Source organism: Canis lupus, chromosome 15, assembly GCF_011100685.1.
Source record: "Canis lupus familiaris isolate Mischka breed German Shepherd chromosome 15, alternate assembly UU_Cfam_GSD_1.0, whole genome shotgun sequence".
In the NCBI taxonomy this organism is placed as follows: domain Eukaryota; kingdom Metazoa; phylum Chordata; class Mammalia; order Carnivora; family Canidae; genus Canis; species Canis lupus.
The window spans coordinates 15,709,331-15,723,724 of record NC_049236.1 but is presented as its reverse complement, the minus strand read 5'-3'; the positions used below and the strand labels follow the sequence as shown (position 1 = coordinate 15,723,724).

The following is a 14,394-nucleotide window of genomic DNA, read 5'->3' as shown; positions in this document are numbered from 1 at the left end:
TGGTTTGGGAGTTTTTGGAAGGAGGGGAGGTTTATAATCCTTATCAAGTCTTATTTTGTGGTGGAAGACCTAAATATGAGACAGGAATCCATCAGAATCCTAGAGGAGGGCACCTGGGTGGCTCAGTGGTTGAGCATCTGCCTTTGGCTCAGGTCATGATCCCGAGGCCCTGGGATCGAGTCCCACATTGGGCTCCCCACAGGGAGCCTGCTTCTCTTTCTGTCTATGTCTCAGCCTCTCTCTCTCTCTCTCTCTCATGAGTAAATAAATAAAATCTTTAAAAAAAATCCTAGAGGAGAACACAGGCAGCAAGCAACCTCTTCGACCTCGGCCATAGCAACTTCTTGCTAGACAAGTCTCCAAAGGCAAGGAAAACAAAGGCAAAAATGAACTATTGGGACTTCATCAAGATAAAAAGCTTTTGCACAGCAAAGGAAACAGTTGACAAAACCAAAAGACAACCTACAGAATGGGAGACGATATTTGTAAATGTCTTATCAGATAAAGGGCTAGAAAAAATCTATAATAAACTTATCAAACTCAACACCCAAAGAACAAATAATCCAGTCAAGAATTGGGCAGAGGATGTGAACAGACATTTCTCAAAAAAAGACATACAAATGGCCAACAGACACATGAAAAAATGTTTAACATCACTCATCATCAGGGAAATACAAATCAAAGCCACAATGAGATACCACCTCACACAGGTCAGAATGGCTAAAATTAACAAGTCAGGAAATGATGGATGTTGGAGAAAATGTAGAGAAAGAGAACCCTCACACTGTTAGCAGGAATGTAACCTGGTGTGGCCACTCTGGAAAACAATATGGAGGTTCCTCAAGAAGTTAAAAATAGAACTACCCTACAACCTAGCAATTGCACTACTAGTTATTTACGCCAAAGATACAAATATAGTGATCAGAAGGGACACCTGCACCTGAGTGTTTATAGCAGTAATGTCCACAATTGCCAAACTATGAAAAGAGCCCAGATGTCCATTGACAGATGAATGGATAAAGAAGATATATATATGACATATCATATATATAAATGATATATATATGATGTATCATATATACATATATATGGAGGATATATATATCCTCATACACACACACACACACACACACAAAATGGACCACTACTCAGCCATAAAAAAAAAAAGAAATCTTGCCATTTGCAACGACAGGGATCGAACTAGTCATCAAGTCAATCAGAGAAAGACAATTACATGATTTCACTCATATGTAGAAGTTAAACAACACAGAGGAGCTTAGGGGAAGGGAAGGAAAAATAAAACAAGATTAAATCAGAGAGAGAGACAAACCATAAGAGACTTAGTCATAGGAAAAAACTGAGGGTTGCTGGTGGGGAGGCAGGGTGGGAGGATGGGGTAACTAGGTGATGGACGTTAAGGAGGGCACATGATGTAATGAACACTGGGTATTATATACAACTGATGGGTCACTGGCCTCTATCTCTGAAACTAATACTACACTATATGTATTTAATTTAAATAAAATAAATTTAAAAAATTTTAAAAGGTCTTATTTTGAAGAAAGGTTGAGATAAAAATAAATGACTAGAGACTCTTAATTAAACATGACTATAGTCCTGTATCTCCCCTACCTCTCCAAACCTCCCTGACATAACACTAAAGAAATACAGAGGCAGGGTACCTGGGTGGCTCAGTTAAGTGACCGACTCTTGGATTTAGCTGATTGTGGTCTCAAGGCTGTGAGATGGAGCCCCATGTCAGGCTCTGCACTCAGCGCAGAGTCTGCTTAAGTTTTTCTCTCCCTGTCTGCCCCTCCCTGCCTAAAAAAAAATAAGTAAAACCTTTAAAAGTAAATATAAAGGCTCCTGGGTGGCTCAGTCAGTTAAGCATCTGCCATCAGCTCAGGTCATGATCCCAGGGTCATGCTTCTCCCTCTCCCCTCCCCCAACTCATTCTCTCTCTCTCTCTCTCAAATAAATAAATCTTAAAAAAAAAAAAAAAAAAAAAAGAGGGATCCCTGGGTGGCGCAGTGGTTTAGCGCCTGCCTTTGGCCCGGGGCGCGATCCTGGAGACCTGGGATCGAATCCCACGTCGGGCTCCCGGTGCATGGAGCCTGCTTCTCCCTCTGCCTGTGTCTCTGCCTCTCTCTCTCTCTCTGTGACTATCATAAATAAATAAAAATTAAAAAAAAAAAAGAAATATAGGAAGGTATTAAGTCACAAAAGTTCAGAGGTGGAGGCAACAGCAGATGAAAGCTCAACAAATATTTGAAAGGTAGAAGGCAGGTGGGGGAATGTTACCTGGCTTGAAACATCCTAAGAAGTTACAAACTAAGTGCCCACCAGGAGAGATTACCAAGAAGCAAGTCAGTTCACCCAGTTTAACCTCCAAAAATCTTAGTGCATTGGAGGCCCAAGTTACCACAGGTTAGACATGAGGAGTGGGGCTAAGCATAGGGGGACTGGCTGAAGCCTGTATGCAGAGCACTTTGCCCCCACCCTAGAGCTCTCCTTTCTCAAAAGCCGCATGCCCAAAAAATAAAAAAATAATTTTAAAAATTAAAAAAAAAAAAGCCACATGCCTACCCTAAGCTCTCTTGCTGCATAAGGAGGAAGGAAATTGAATTCTGGAGGCCTTCATACTCAGAGACCTCAGGCATAGTTTGAAAGACAGGAATGAGATATAGGGTGGAAAGTGAGTGATGGAGGGAAAGCCTACACACCGTGTGTGGCAGCCCCAGCCCCTCCCTCACTCCACTCCCAGGATGCCAGATGCCAGGCATCCAGCACCCCCACCCTCTCATCACACACACACACCCAAAAGTAGAAAAGTCCCGAAGACCCCAGGAGTCAGAAAAAAAGCCTCCAGACCAACATTTATGTGTTCCTCAATGAAAAGATTAGGTATTGCCTGAAATTTCCAAAACCCAAAGGATATAGCACCTGATCAAGAGCCCACCAAGGGCCTAGAACACTAAGTGAAAAAGACTTGTAACATGACATACAACACTACAATTTCAGAAAAGTATTTAAAAGCATCAAGAATTAAAACAAGCCACATCAGAATGATGTCAGACTTCTCCACCAGCAACACTAGGGAGGCTCAAACCGAGGGAAGTTTATTTCCGACATGTATTGTATACCCAACCAGTATAACACAAAGTCAATATACTTTCAGACTGTCAAGGATACACACAAGAAGTAATTTTCATTTCTTAGGAAACTACTGAGGAATGTGCTTCGACCAAATAAGAGAGCAGACCAAAAAGGAGGAAGAGCCAGGTCCGGGAAACAGGACAGTCAACAGAGAAAACTGGCAGAGGGAAATCCCAGGATGTTTGTGTGCCAGGCTTAGCAAGCCACCGGTCCAAACTGGAGCAGAAAGAGAGAGGACTGTGGGAGAGCAGTCGCCAGGGGAAAGATGGAACTGATCACTTAGGGGTTGAACGTTTGGAAAAATTGCTGTGTGTTTGGAATACTTGGAAGAAAATACCACTAGGTAGTCAGAAATATTAATCCAGGTGAAGCCAACTGGCAAGAGAAAGGAAATGTAATGGTGGTTTATAGCTTGAGTGAACCGTGTGTCTCTATCTGGTCAATAATGTAAATACTAACAGGTTTAAGTGAAGTAAGGGCACTACTTCGATCCTGGAGCTGCCATAACAAAGCACGATAGGCTGGAGGGTCTTAAACAACAGGACTTAGTTATCTCAGGGTCTAGAGGTCCTGACCAAGGTGTCTGAGATCAAGGAGTTGCAGGATTGGCTTCTTCAGAGGCCTCTCTCCTTGGCTCCCAGAACATGAGATCTGCCTCCAGATCTCACGTCCTTCCCCTATACCTCAAGGTCTGGGGCTCCCCCAGGGCCCCGGCAGTGCCGTATTCATCTCCTCATCTCCCACGGCACCTCACAGGGTGCCACAGGCTGTCCCTGCACTGCAGGGTCACTGGTTTACAGCTGCATCGCTGTGACTTTTAAAGCTGCCATTTGTGGTTTCCTTTTCCTGTTAAGAAAAGAGTAAGATTAAAAAAAAAAAGAAAGAAAGAAGAAAGAGAAAGAAAGAAAGAAAGAAAGAAAGAAAGAAAGAAAGAAAGAAAGAAAGAAAGAAAGAAAGAAAGAAAGAAAAGGAAGAAAGGAAGAAAAGAAAGAAAGAGAAAGAAGAAAGAAAGAAAGAAAGAAAGAAAGAAAGAAAGAAAGAAAGAAAGAAAGAAAGAAAGAAAGAGAAAGGAAGAAAGAAAAGAAAGAGAGAGAAAGGAAGAAAGAAAAGAAAGAAAGAAGAAAGAAAAAGAAAAGAGTAAGATAGGGAAGATCCAAGGGGGATAACGGGGAGCTAGAAGTTTCCCTCCCTCTGTGTCCTAGAATTTAGAATTGCTGGGTGCATCTCTGGTGGCACTTTAAGTTTTGATGCTAGGGAGGGTCCACCCACACAAGGGGTGGGGGCAGCTGGGTGGGCACAGGGTGCTTTCCTGCCTTATAAAATAGCCAATGGTGGTGTTTCAACTCCTCTTCCCTTGGGTCCAGAAGAGCCACTCGTCTCTATTTTCTTGAGGCCTGTTTGGCTGTTGCAAGTGGCCATGGCCCTTGAAAGTTATTGTCAGACTTAGGGCTATAATGTCATTCCCGGTGATGGATCCCTGATCCTAGGAGGGATTTTAGTCATTTTTGTGTTTAGGTTGATCCACAGCCCTTCACCTGGCTGCTAAGGCTGACAGGAATCCATGGTTGTCTCCGCTCCCGAGGTTACGTGGACGCCCTTCCCCGGGAGCACATATCCAGTGTCCTCTGGGGAGTAGTGGAGGTTGGTGTGTATGTATGTCTGTCTCCGTGTGCCTCAGATTATTGCTTCCTAATAAAATTCTGATAGCTGGGCCCCATCAATATCTCAAATACATGTGAGGAAACGTTAATTTAGAATCAATTTTAGGATGTTTCAGACTGTAAAGTCCTTTTAACTAGATCTCTGGCGAAGATGTAGAAGCACTTTATGGGACTGTAAATTTCATGTTGAACAGTCTTCGTGAAATACACATCTCCCCTACACACAAGCTGTTCTCTCCATATCAATCATGGCCCCTGCAAGTAATGTTTCACAAATATTCTGTAAATCACAGAAAACCCCATGATAATGTGAAATATGACTTTCACTTGTCTGTTAGACAAAAGAATCACACATGCCTCTCTCCCATCAGCACTAACATTTGTTATGGATAATAACACTTTCAATCACAACTATTTTTGGAAAACGGGTTTATTTTAAACCTTCCCTCCCCCACTGAAAACACTCTCCCAAGGACACAGACTCCTACAAACCACAGCCCATTAATCCAACTATGGAATGGGAACTTTTTCTTCTCACTAACTTTTTTTTAAAGTTGTTTTTAAGAGAGTTAGTATAAAAAGCCCAAGGTACAAGGTTAAGGAGCATTTTTCCTTAGCTGATTGGTATGAGAAGGGCCAGGTCTCTAAAGGCCCCAAATCTCTGGCCCCATGTGAAGTGAGGGGTGAAACGGGACCCAGGTTTTTAGCAGGCATCTTCATCTCAGCTGGTCCTTTTAGTTGCTGCCATCAGCAGAGGATCCCAAGAGCTAAAATGCTAGCTCTTAAACGTGAATCAGACCTTTACCACCTTGGAATTCTGTGACAACACAGCTAAATCCTCCCTGTCCGAGTAGGAGGTGATCTGTTCTAGAGGTGTATTTTTTTTTTTGCGGGGGGGGGGGGGGGGGACTTTTGAATGTTACAACGTCCACACAGGTGACAGAGGCTCGCCTGCCTCCAGCTGATTGCTGGAAAAGTCAAACCCACAGAGTAACAGGACTTGCATGGTTCTAAACATCTTGGTAACCTGTCTGTTTTCCCTCCCCTGTAGCCAACTTCAGGCCTGACTGACCATGACTTCCATAAAGGAACAGGCAGCAATTAGCCGGCTCTTGAGTTTCTTACATGATTGGGACAACGCCGGCAAAGTTGCAAGGAGTCACATCCTTGACAGTTTCATCAAGGCCAACCAAGGCAAGACGGCTCCTGAACTGGAGCAAGAGTTTTCACAGGGAGGCAGCTTGTTCCTGGTACGCTTGACCACCTGGCTTAGACTCATGTATCCTTTGCCAAACAGAAATAAACTGGGAAGTCTTCAAAGGAGAAAAGGAACAAAGATTACTGAGAGGGCTCTTCTCTCGATTCTCTAAAATTTTAAATCAGGATGTCTGCTGATCAAAGTAGCATCCCCAAAGTCAAGAACTCCTTCCCTTCCTGTCTTGCCAACCGATAAATGTATCCTCATTCTCACTCGTAACCTCTTCTGCTACCATCAGATTAGAAGTGGGTATTCCTTCTGTCTGGGGTTAATCCTCTCTCTGCCCTCACGGCCTTTATTCTTTCTCTCTGATGACCTCCTCTTTTGCCTCCTTACCAGCTTTTGCATCGGCATTTGCCTACTCAAATCTCTCTACCTTAAAAAATTAAATCCCCATCTCAAACCAGTGTGCCACCTGTTTCCTGCTCTTCATGGTGATGTTTGTTGAAGAGGTTATTGACTTTCCCTGTCTACACTAGTTCACCTCCCTTATCTCCTCTGCCCACTGCAGTGTGACTTCTGTCTCCATCACTGATGCAGGTCTCACCAAGGTTACCAATGCTGTTCTAATTGTAAAACCCAGTGGCCACATCCTTGGTCATTACACATGACCTCTCAGCGGCATTGTCAGCGATTACCACTTCCCAAAACGCTCTTCCCTAAACTCATATAACGTTCTATGCCAATTAAACTTCAGTAAAAAAAAAAAAGAAAGAAAAAAAGGAAGAAGAAAAAGCACATGGAGATCATCACAAAAACAAAAAACTGCACACTCTTCCTTGGTGTCTGTGATACCAGTTCTCTTGGTTTTCTCCTTTCTTTCTGCCCATCTCTAATTTTCCTCGGCCTTCCCTGAAATGTGGATGTTCCTTGAGACTCCACCCACATCCCTCTCCCTCAGTGACCCAATCCAGTATCAGGATGTCAACCCCACTCCACCTGAAGGGCTCTCCGGTTGTGTGCCCCAGCCCACATTTCTCTCTGGGATCTGATTCCATACCTATTAATCCAACTACCATCTGCACTTCTGTCCCACAGAATGACTCACATTTCTGGCTTGGGAAACCAGGTAAATGGGTTGCCATTATGTGGGAAGGGAATACAAAAAAAGGTGGTGTAGATAAGTCTGGTTTGGGACATGTCGTATGTGAAGTGCCTCGGCTCAGGAATCCCAGAGACAGATGGGTTGAAGATAGATTTGAAAGTTCAGGTTATGAATGTGTTTGAGGATATTCCTGCTCTGTGTGCCCACAGCATTCCATGGATCATCTCAGATCCTTTTTTGTTTTTCTTTTTTTTTTCTTTTTTTTAGGATTTTATTTTTTAGTAATCTCTACACCCAATGTGGGGCTCAAACTCACAACCCTGAGATTGAGAGCTGCATACTCCACCAAGCCATCCAGGCACCTCTCAGATCCTTTTATTATATATTTTTCTCCTTGCCTGAACCCTCTCCTCTTCTCTAAACCTACTCCTTGGGACGCTTGGGTGGCTCAGCAGTTGAGCGTCTGCCTTCAGCTCAGGTCATGATCCCGGAATCCTGGGATCAAGTCCCACATCAGGCTCTCCGCATGGAGCCTGCTTCTCCCTCAGCCTGTGTCTCTACCTCTCTCTGTGTCTCTCATGAATAAATAAATTCTTAAAATAATAATAATAATAAATAAAATAAATTTAAAAAAATAAACCTACTGCTTATTTGACTAATTCTTACTCCATTACTGAGATCTCAGTGTAAACATCCCTTCCTCAGGAAGCCCTTTTCTGAGCCTAGGCTGACCTAGGTTCCCCCGTTACATGTGCTTATGGCAGCCCCTCTGTCTCAGTCACCATAACATTGTATTGTTCGTACCTACTTAATATTGGGGCACCTGCATAGTTCAGTCAGTTAAGCATCCAGCTCTTAATTTCAGCTCAGGTCATGATCTCAGGGTCCTGGGAAAGCCCCTCATTAGGCTCTCTCTTTGTCAAATAAATAAATCTTTAAAAAATATATCTCGAGTGCTTGGGTGGCTCAGTCGATTAAGCATCGAATCTTGGTTTCAGCTCAAGTCGTGATCTCAGGGGTGAGAGAGCAAGCCCTGCATTGGACTCCATGCTCAGCACAGTCTGCTTCGTTTCTTTCTCCCTCAACCCTCTGCCTGTGTCTCTGCCTCTCTGTGTGTGTGTGTGTGTGTGTGTGTGTGTGTGTGTCTCATGAATAAATAAATAAAATCTTTTTTAAAAGATTTATTTATTTGAGAGAGAGAGGTGGGGGACAGGCATGAGGGAGAAGCAGGCTCCATCCAGGGAGCCCGACGTGGGGACTCGATCCCGGGTCTCCAGGATCACACCCCAGGCTGAAGGCGGCGCTAAACCACTGAGCCACCCAGGCTGCCCTCAAATAAATAAATCTTAAAAAAAAAAATATATATATATATATATATATATATATATATATATATATATATATCTTCCCCACTGGACTCTGTGAGGGTAGGAATCACATCTCTTCTCATCTTTATATTCCTAATGCCCAGGACCATGCCTGGCACATAAGGGGTACTTATTACATGTTTGTTCAGTAAAGGAATGAGTGAACCAGAGTCTGCAACTGGACAGAACTAAAGGCTAAAGTAACCACAACTCTTTTCCTTACAGTTAAGTCATTGACAAAATTACTAATGAGACTCAGGCCTGGAACAGGCCAAGGGAAATACTACAGATGGTGTCTCTAGGTTGAACCCAATGTCCTCAGACATTAGTGTGCATGAAAGAGCTTTAAAATGCATATTACCATGGGGTGCCTGGGTGGCTCAGACGGTTAAGCATCTGCCTTCAGCTCATGTTATGGTCCTAGGATCCTGGGATTGAGCTCCCTGCTCAGTGGGGGATCTGCTTCTCCCTCTCCCTCTGCCCTTGCACCACCTCCCAGCCCCACCCCGCTCATGCTCTCTCTCTCAAATAAATAAAATAATTTTTTAAAGATTTTTTTATTTACTTATTCATGAGAGATACAGAGAGAGAGAGGCAGAGACACAGGCAGAGGGAGAAGCAGGCTCCATGCAGGGAGCCTGACATGAGATTCGATCCCGGGACTCCAGGATCACACCCTGGGCCAAAGGCAGACGCTCAACCCCTAATCCACCCAGGCATCCCATAAAATAATTTGTTAAATAAATAAATAAATAAAATGCAGTTAACCAGGCTGCCTCCCCACCCCAACCACACTTTCTGATTTAGTAGATTTAAGGAGAGTCCCTTGGCCTCTTTGTTTCTCATAAGCACCCTGGAGGACTCTGATGCCTGCCGTCCAAAGATGATACATTGAGAAACATCAGCACCTATAATCTGGCTTCCACCTCACAACTTGTGACACTAACCTCACCAAGGTTAGCAGAAACCTCTTTGTCACCAAATCCAGACTACCCTTTTCCCGCCTCATCTTACTTGGCAGCATCTTCCATGTGACCTCAGGACGAGGTGAATGAGGCAGGCAGGGTTGTACAAGTGCAGGGGCAGATCCCATCTTCATTTAAAACTTGGGAGTATCTCATTCATCGTGGATTTTTTGGTATTAATTTTGATTTTTTTACGTAGTGCTATGGAACATTATTTGATTACTGAGTTGGTTGATGCCCCCTGAAATTTCACAACTGAAGCAAATGGCGCACTCACCTCCCTCTAGCCCCAGTCCTGCTTGATCACTGCCCCTTCCTACAATGTCCTGTCCCCCACCTTCTCCCATGGCCAGTTCTCAGTCTCTGTTGCAGGATCTTTCCTCCCTCCCCCTTAAGTGGTAATGTTTTCTTACTTAGTCATTGCACTTACCGCTCTAGGCATTGTATTGTCCTTCCCCATCTCCCAAGTGCAGGTCAGAATGCCCAATATTGATGAGACACTCAAAGCACACTTATTGAATGACTGAAAGAAACATGCTTTCAGGGGTGCCTGGGTGGCTCAGTGGTTGAGCATCTGCCTTTGGCTCAAGTCGTGATCCCAGGGTCCTGGGCCTGAGTCTCGCTTCAGGCTCCCCAAAGGGAGTCTGTTCTCCCTCTGCCTATGTCTCTGCTTCTCTCTCTGTATGTCTCTCATAAATAAACAAATTAAAAATCTTTTTTTTTAAAAAAAGAGAAGAACCATGCTTTCAGTATATAGCTGTATGTTCAGTTTCTATGCCTGAAATTATGCCGTTTCCTAAATTTTGTGACCTTGTCATGCAACAGAGAAAAGAGAGCAGCTGAAGTGATAGAGTGTGTTAAATCAATGACCTCACATCTCCTCCCCACCCCTCTAGTTATGGTGGATTTGGAAGGAAAACATATCAGCATCACTATGCTTTGTAAAATTGACTACCACCTAATCTCACAGTAGCTTCAAACCCCTTTTCTAACCTTGAACTTCCAGAAGAGACCAGTAACACTAAGGATTTATCTATTATAATGACAAAAGTATTAGTTGCCACTTACTATGTCTTTTTATCCTCTGGGCACTGAGCTATGTGATGTACAAATATTATCTTGTTGGAGCCGAACACCAAGCCTAATAGGTGATTGGCATTATCCCGTTTTATAGATAAGAGAGATGAGCTTCGAAAGGTTGAGTAATTTACTAGCGAATGGCAGAGATGAGGTTTGCAGTGGGTCTGTCTGGCCCAAAGCCCTTACCCATCCACCCTCCTTCACTGCCTCCCTCCCCAGGGCCCTGGGCAGACCCACAGCTCCATGTCCAACACCATCCCCAGAGATGAGCTGTGTAAATAGTCCTACACCCTCCATCTGTCCACAGGCGGAAGGCCTGACAAGAGGAACCCTGAGCTAGACTGCCAGGTTCAAATTCCAGTTCTGTCCATTAACTCTGAGACCTGGACAGGTCATTAACCTATCTGAGATTGCTTCCTCATGAAGTAAATGGCCATATTAATAGCAGCCACCCCAGGGTGCGGTGAGAATTAAATGAGACCACGCAAGCAGAGCAGCACAGTGCCTGGCACACAATAAAGGCTTAGGACTAGTTAGCACCGGCTGACATTGTGGCAAACTTCTGGAACTAATTGCTGGAAATAATGGGCCAGAAACATGTGTAATGAGTGACTGTGAAAGCAAGACTAGCCTGGGACAGAGGAAAAGCAGGTGATGGCAGTTGGTGAGCCTGGCTGGCAACTGAGGAAAAGAGGGAGAAGGCAGTGAGGCAGGAACAGGGTCTGGGGTCATGGGGAGATGGGTGGAGGACAGTGTAGGAGAATACAAGGACCACCCTCTGGGCTGACAGCCTGGCCTCCAGCTGTAGCTGCAACAGGCAGGGGGAGCCTGGCTCCGGAGCAAACACTGTGTTTGCAGTAAAGAGCCTTTCCTAATGAGCCAATCTGTCTCCACTTCTATTGGCATCCTGGGAACCAGGGTGCAGCAGAGATAATTTGCCTCATGCGCCCTCCCCCCCAACAAAGCACCATTACCTCCAACCCATTACATTAGCCTTTATCAGTCTTGGAAGCTCTCAGTCATCCTCCACGAGCTGCAATAATTTCAGCTAATTTCTTAAGTGTTCTAAGAGCCTGTGATGTGTTATGAGCCTAGTAATTGTTGACTGGTTCCTTTTCTGTTGTGGGTTGATTTCGTACCTTATATCCGAGCCGATGCGTGCTCTGGATGCTTTATTGCAATGAAGCTTTTTGCAAGGCTCACATTAAAAAATAACACTAAATACCGAGGTTGTTTTAAATCAGAGTTTAATTTTTCCACCATCTCCCGTTGTTCTTATTAGGAAGGCACGCAATTCTTCATAAAGATAGTGACCTCCAGTATAAAGCTTTGAGCAAGTACAAAATTGAGAATTAATGATGAAGCCGATTATTTTTAGAGAAGTCTAAAAATGAGGCATAAAGTAATGAACTGTGCTGAGACCCAAGGGTGCAATGGTCATGGCGTAGAAAGGCTTGGAAAATTGACTATGCTTTCTCCATGCGCCTCTTATTCATCAGAGCCTTCTTGCTCTCTAGGGGGCCTGTCAGACCCAAGGTGCCTAAACTGCCCCAGAAAAGCTTCCTGGGGGAATGGCGAACATGCCTGCTAGCACCATCCCTTGTGTCCCCCCACTATGTGTTTGTTGCCACTTCCCCTTCGACCTAGCGGCCCCTCTCAGATAAAGGACACAATTCAACTGTTGGTCATCCTGGGCCACAGATGCTATGAGGAATCAACACAGGATCCGGTTTCTGTGTGGAAAACCACCCTGGAATTCACTCTTTAACTTGTCGTACAGCTATATGACTGGCTCCTGTTTAGATAAGCTTCTAAAGTCTATTGGCATCTTCCTGTCTGCTGTGAGCAGGTGAGTTCCATTCTAGAGAGATTCTGGGATCTCAGTGCATATGGGCTCATGGTGTCCTTGGCATTCACACCACATGGGACCACCACATTCTACCACATGGGTAGAAATCCATATTTTAGGCCTGGCTAGATCCAGGGGCTCAAAAAATGTCATCAGTACTTGGCCTCTCTCTCTCTCTCTCTTTCTTCATTTCTCAGCTCTCTCCCTCTCTGTATTCATAGGCCTTCATGTGCTGTGGCCTTCAGAGGCTCCAGACATGCATCCTTCTTGCTCAGCCACACCCAAAAAAAAAGAGCATATCTTTGCCAGGGGTTCCCACGAAAGTTCCAGGTTTTGAGCCTCATTGGACCAACTGAGGTCACATGGCTGGTCCCAACCAATTGCTGCAGTCAGAATGATGGCATGCCCTGTAACCTGCTCACCCTGCCAAAACCGCATGGCCCATGAGAGGCAGAGGGGTGATTCCCCAAAGGATAGTTGAGGTGCTATTTCAAGAAGAGGAGGAACAGATTCTGGAAAACCAAATACAAGAAATGTCCAATGTACTTAACTTTTGCATTTATTGCTAGAAGGAAAAACTTCCAAATTATTGTGTCACTTTGCCCATGAACACTGCCTGGACCTCGGGATCCCTTAGAAAGGTGAGTGCCCAGGAACATGACAAGTGTCTTATTTCTACTTTTGTATTCCTCTGGACAGTAATCGGTACCTTAAAGAATTTCTTGAGGTTGGAGGAGTCCTGACACTCTTGGAAATACTTGGGATGGAGAAGATCAAGGAGGAGGACAAGAAGGAATCCATCAGGCTACTTCAGGTTATTGCAAACACTGGCAGGAAGTACAAGGAGCTCATCTGTGAAAGTTATGGTGGGTACTGTGTTATGTCAGGGGTGGCAATTCCCTGTCTCCCTAGGGGCCTGGGTGAAATGGTGGCAGTACCCAGCACTGCTCTAGGAAAACATGTCATGGGCAGGTTGCACAGAAGCACTTTGTACAGTGAAGTCAACTAGCTCCTGTCCATATCACCATCATGAGAGTCAGATTTATGATTTTCCTGATTCATCATTTGCTCAAAATCTTTCCATGGTGGTTTTGGAAATACTTCTCCATTTTAAATATATCCTCTTTCATGCATCCATTCAACAAAGATTTATTAAGCCATTGCCTAAAATCCTTTGTGAAATTAAGTGAGTTATGAATAACTCTAGAAATAAAATGGAAATAAAATCATTGAATATGTGTGATAGATTAGATAGATAGATAGATAGATAGATAGATAGGGAGTGCTGAGAATATGAAGATGAATAAAATACAGTCCTTCTCCTCAAAGAGCTTACAGTGTGGTGAGAAGGGTAAATAACCCTGTCATTTCCATATGTTCCATCCTGTGCTCTGATGGAGGTGGATGGGGAAGATATCATGTCCCCACGCATCCCTTTTTCAAAGCACTTCCCTCTCTTAACTTTTCATCATTGTTCTCGTCTATGTCTCCCCATGGCCTCTCCTGGGCCTCACTGTACACATCCATAAAATGGGACTAACACCTTCCTCTCAGTATGTTTCTGGGATCAAATGAGGCAGCATCTGTCAGGAACATCTAGTAAATTCCTGGATGCTGCACATGTGTTAATTATCATATGGCAGGGCGCCTGGGTGGCTCAGTGGTTGAGCGGCTGCCTTCGGCTCAGATTGTGATCCTGGGGTCCTGGGATCGAGTCCCACATCAGGCTCCCCACCGGGAACGCTTCTCCCTCTGCCTTTATCTCTCTCTCATGAAAAAATAAATCAAATCTTAAAAAAATAATTATCATATGGCAATCCCAAACACATGTTTAATTGTGCATTTTGCAGAGCCATTTTATTTACTTATTTTATATTTTCATTTATTTATTCATGAGAGACACAGAGAGAGAGAGGCAGAGACCCAGGCAGAGGGAGAAGCAGGCTCCGTGCAGGGAGCCTGACATGGGACTCCATCCCAGGTATCCAGGATCAGGCCCTGGGCCAAAGGCAG

General features: G+C 44.3%; 1 protein-coding gene across 11 annotated transcripts in view; it reads left to right on the top strand.

Annotated features, from left to right (window-relative positions):
• ARMH1 (armadillo like helical domain containing 1) overlaps positions 1 to 14,394 on the top strand; it is a 49,307-nt gene that overhangs the window by 9,979 nt on the left and 24,934 nt on the right. For 7 of the 11 annotated variants that reach the window (XM_038558288.1, XM_038558293.1, XM_038558286.1 and 4 more), the window contains exons 2-5: positions 4,672 to 4,797; positions 5,869 to 6,096; positions 12,313 to 12,381; positions 13,081 to 13,247. In XM_038558288.1, the coding sequence (XP_038414216.1) occupies positions 5,891 to 6,096; positions 12,313 to 12,381; positions 13,081 to 13,247 (442 nt within the window). In that variant the 5' untranslated portion in view covers positions 4,672 to 4,797; positions 5,869 to 5,890. Of the gene's footprint in view, positions 1 to 4,655; positions 4,798 to 5,868; positions 6,097 to 12,312; positions 12,382 to 13,080; positions 13,248 to 14,394 lie in introns of all 11 variants that reach the window. The other 4 variants (XM_038558292.1, XM_038558290.1, XM_038558287.1 and 1 more) reach the window with 3 other exon arrangements.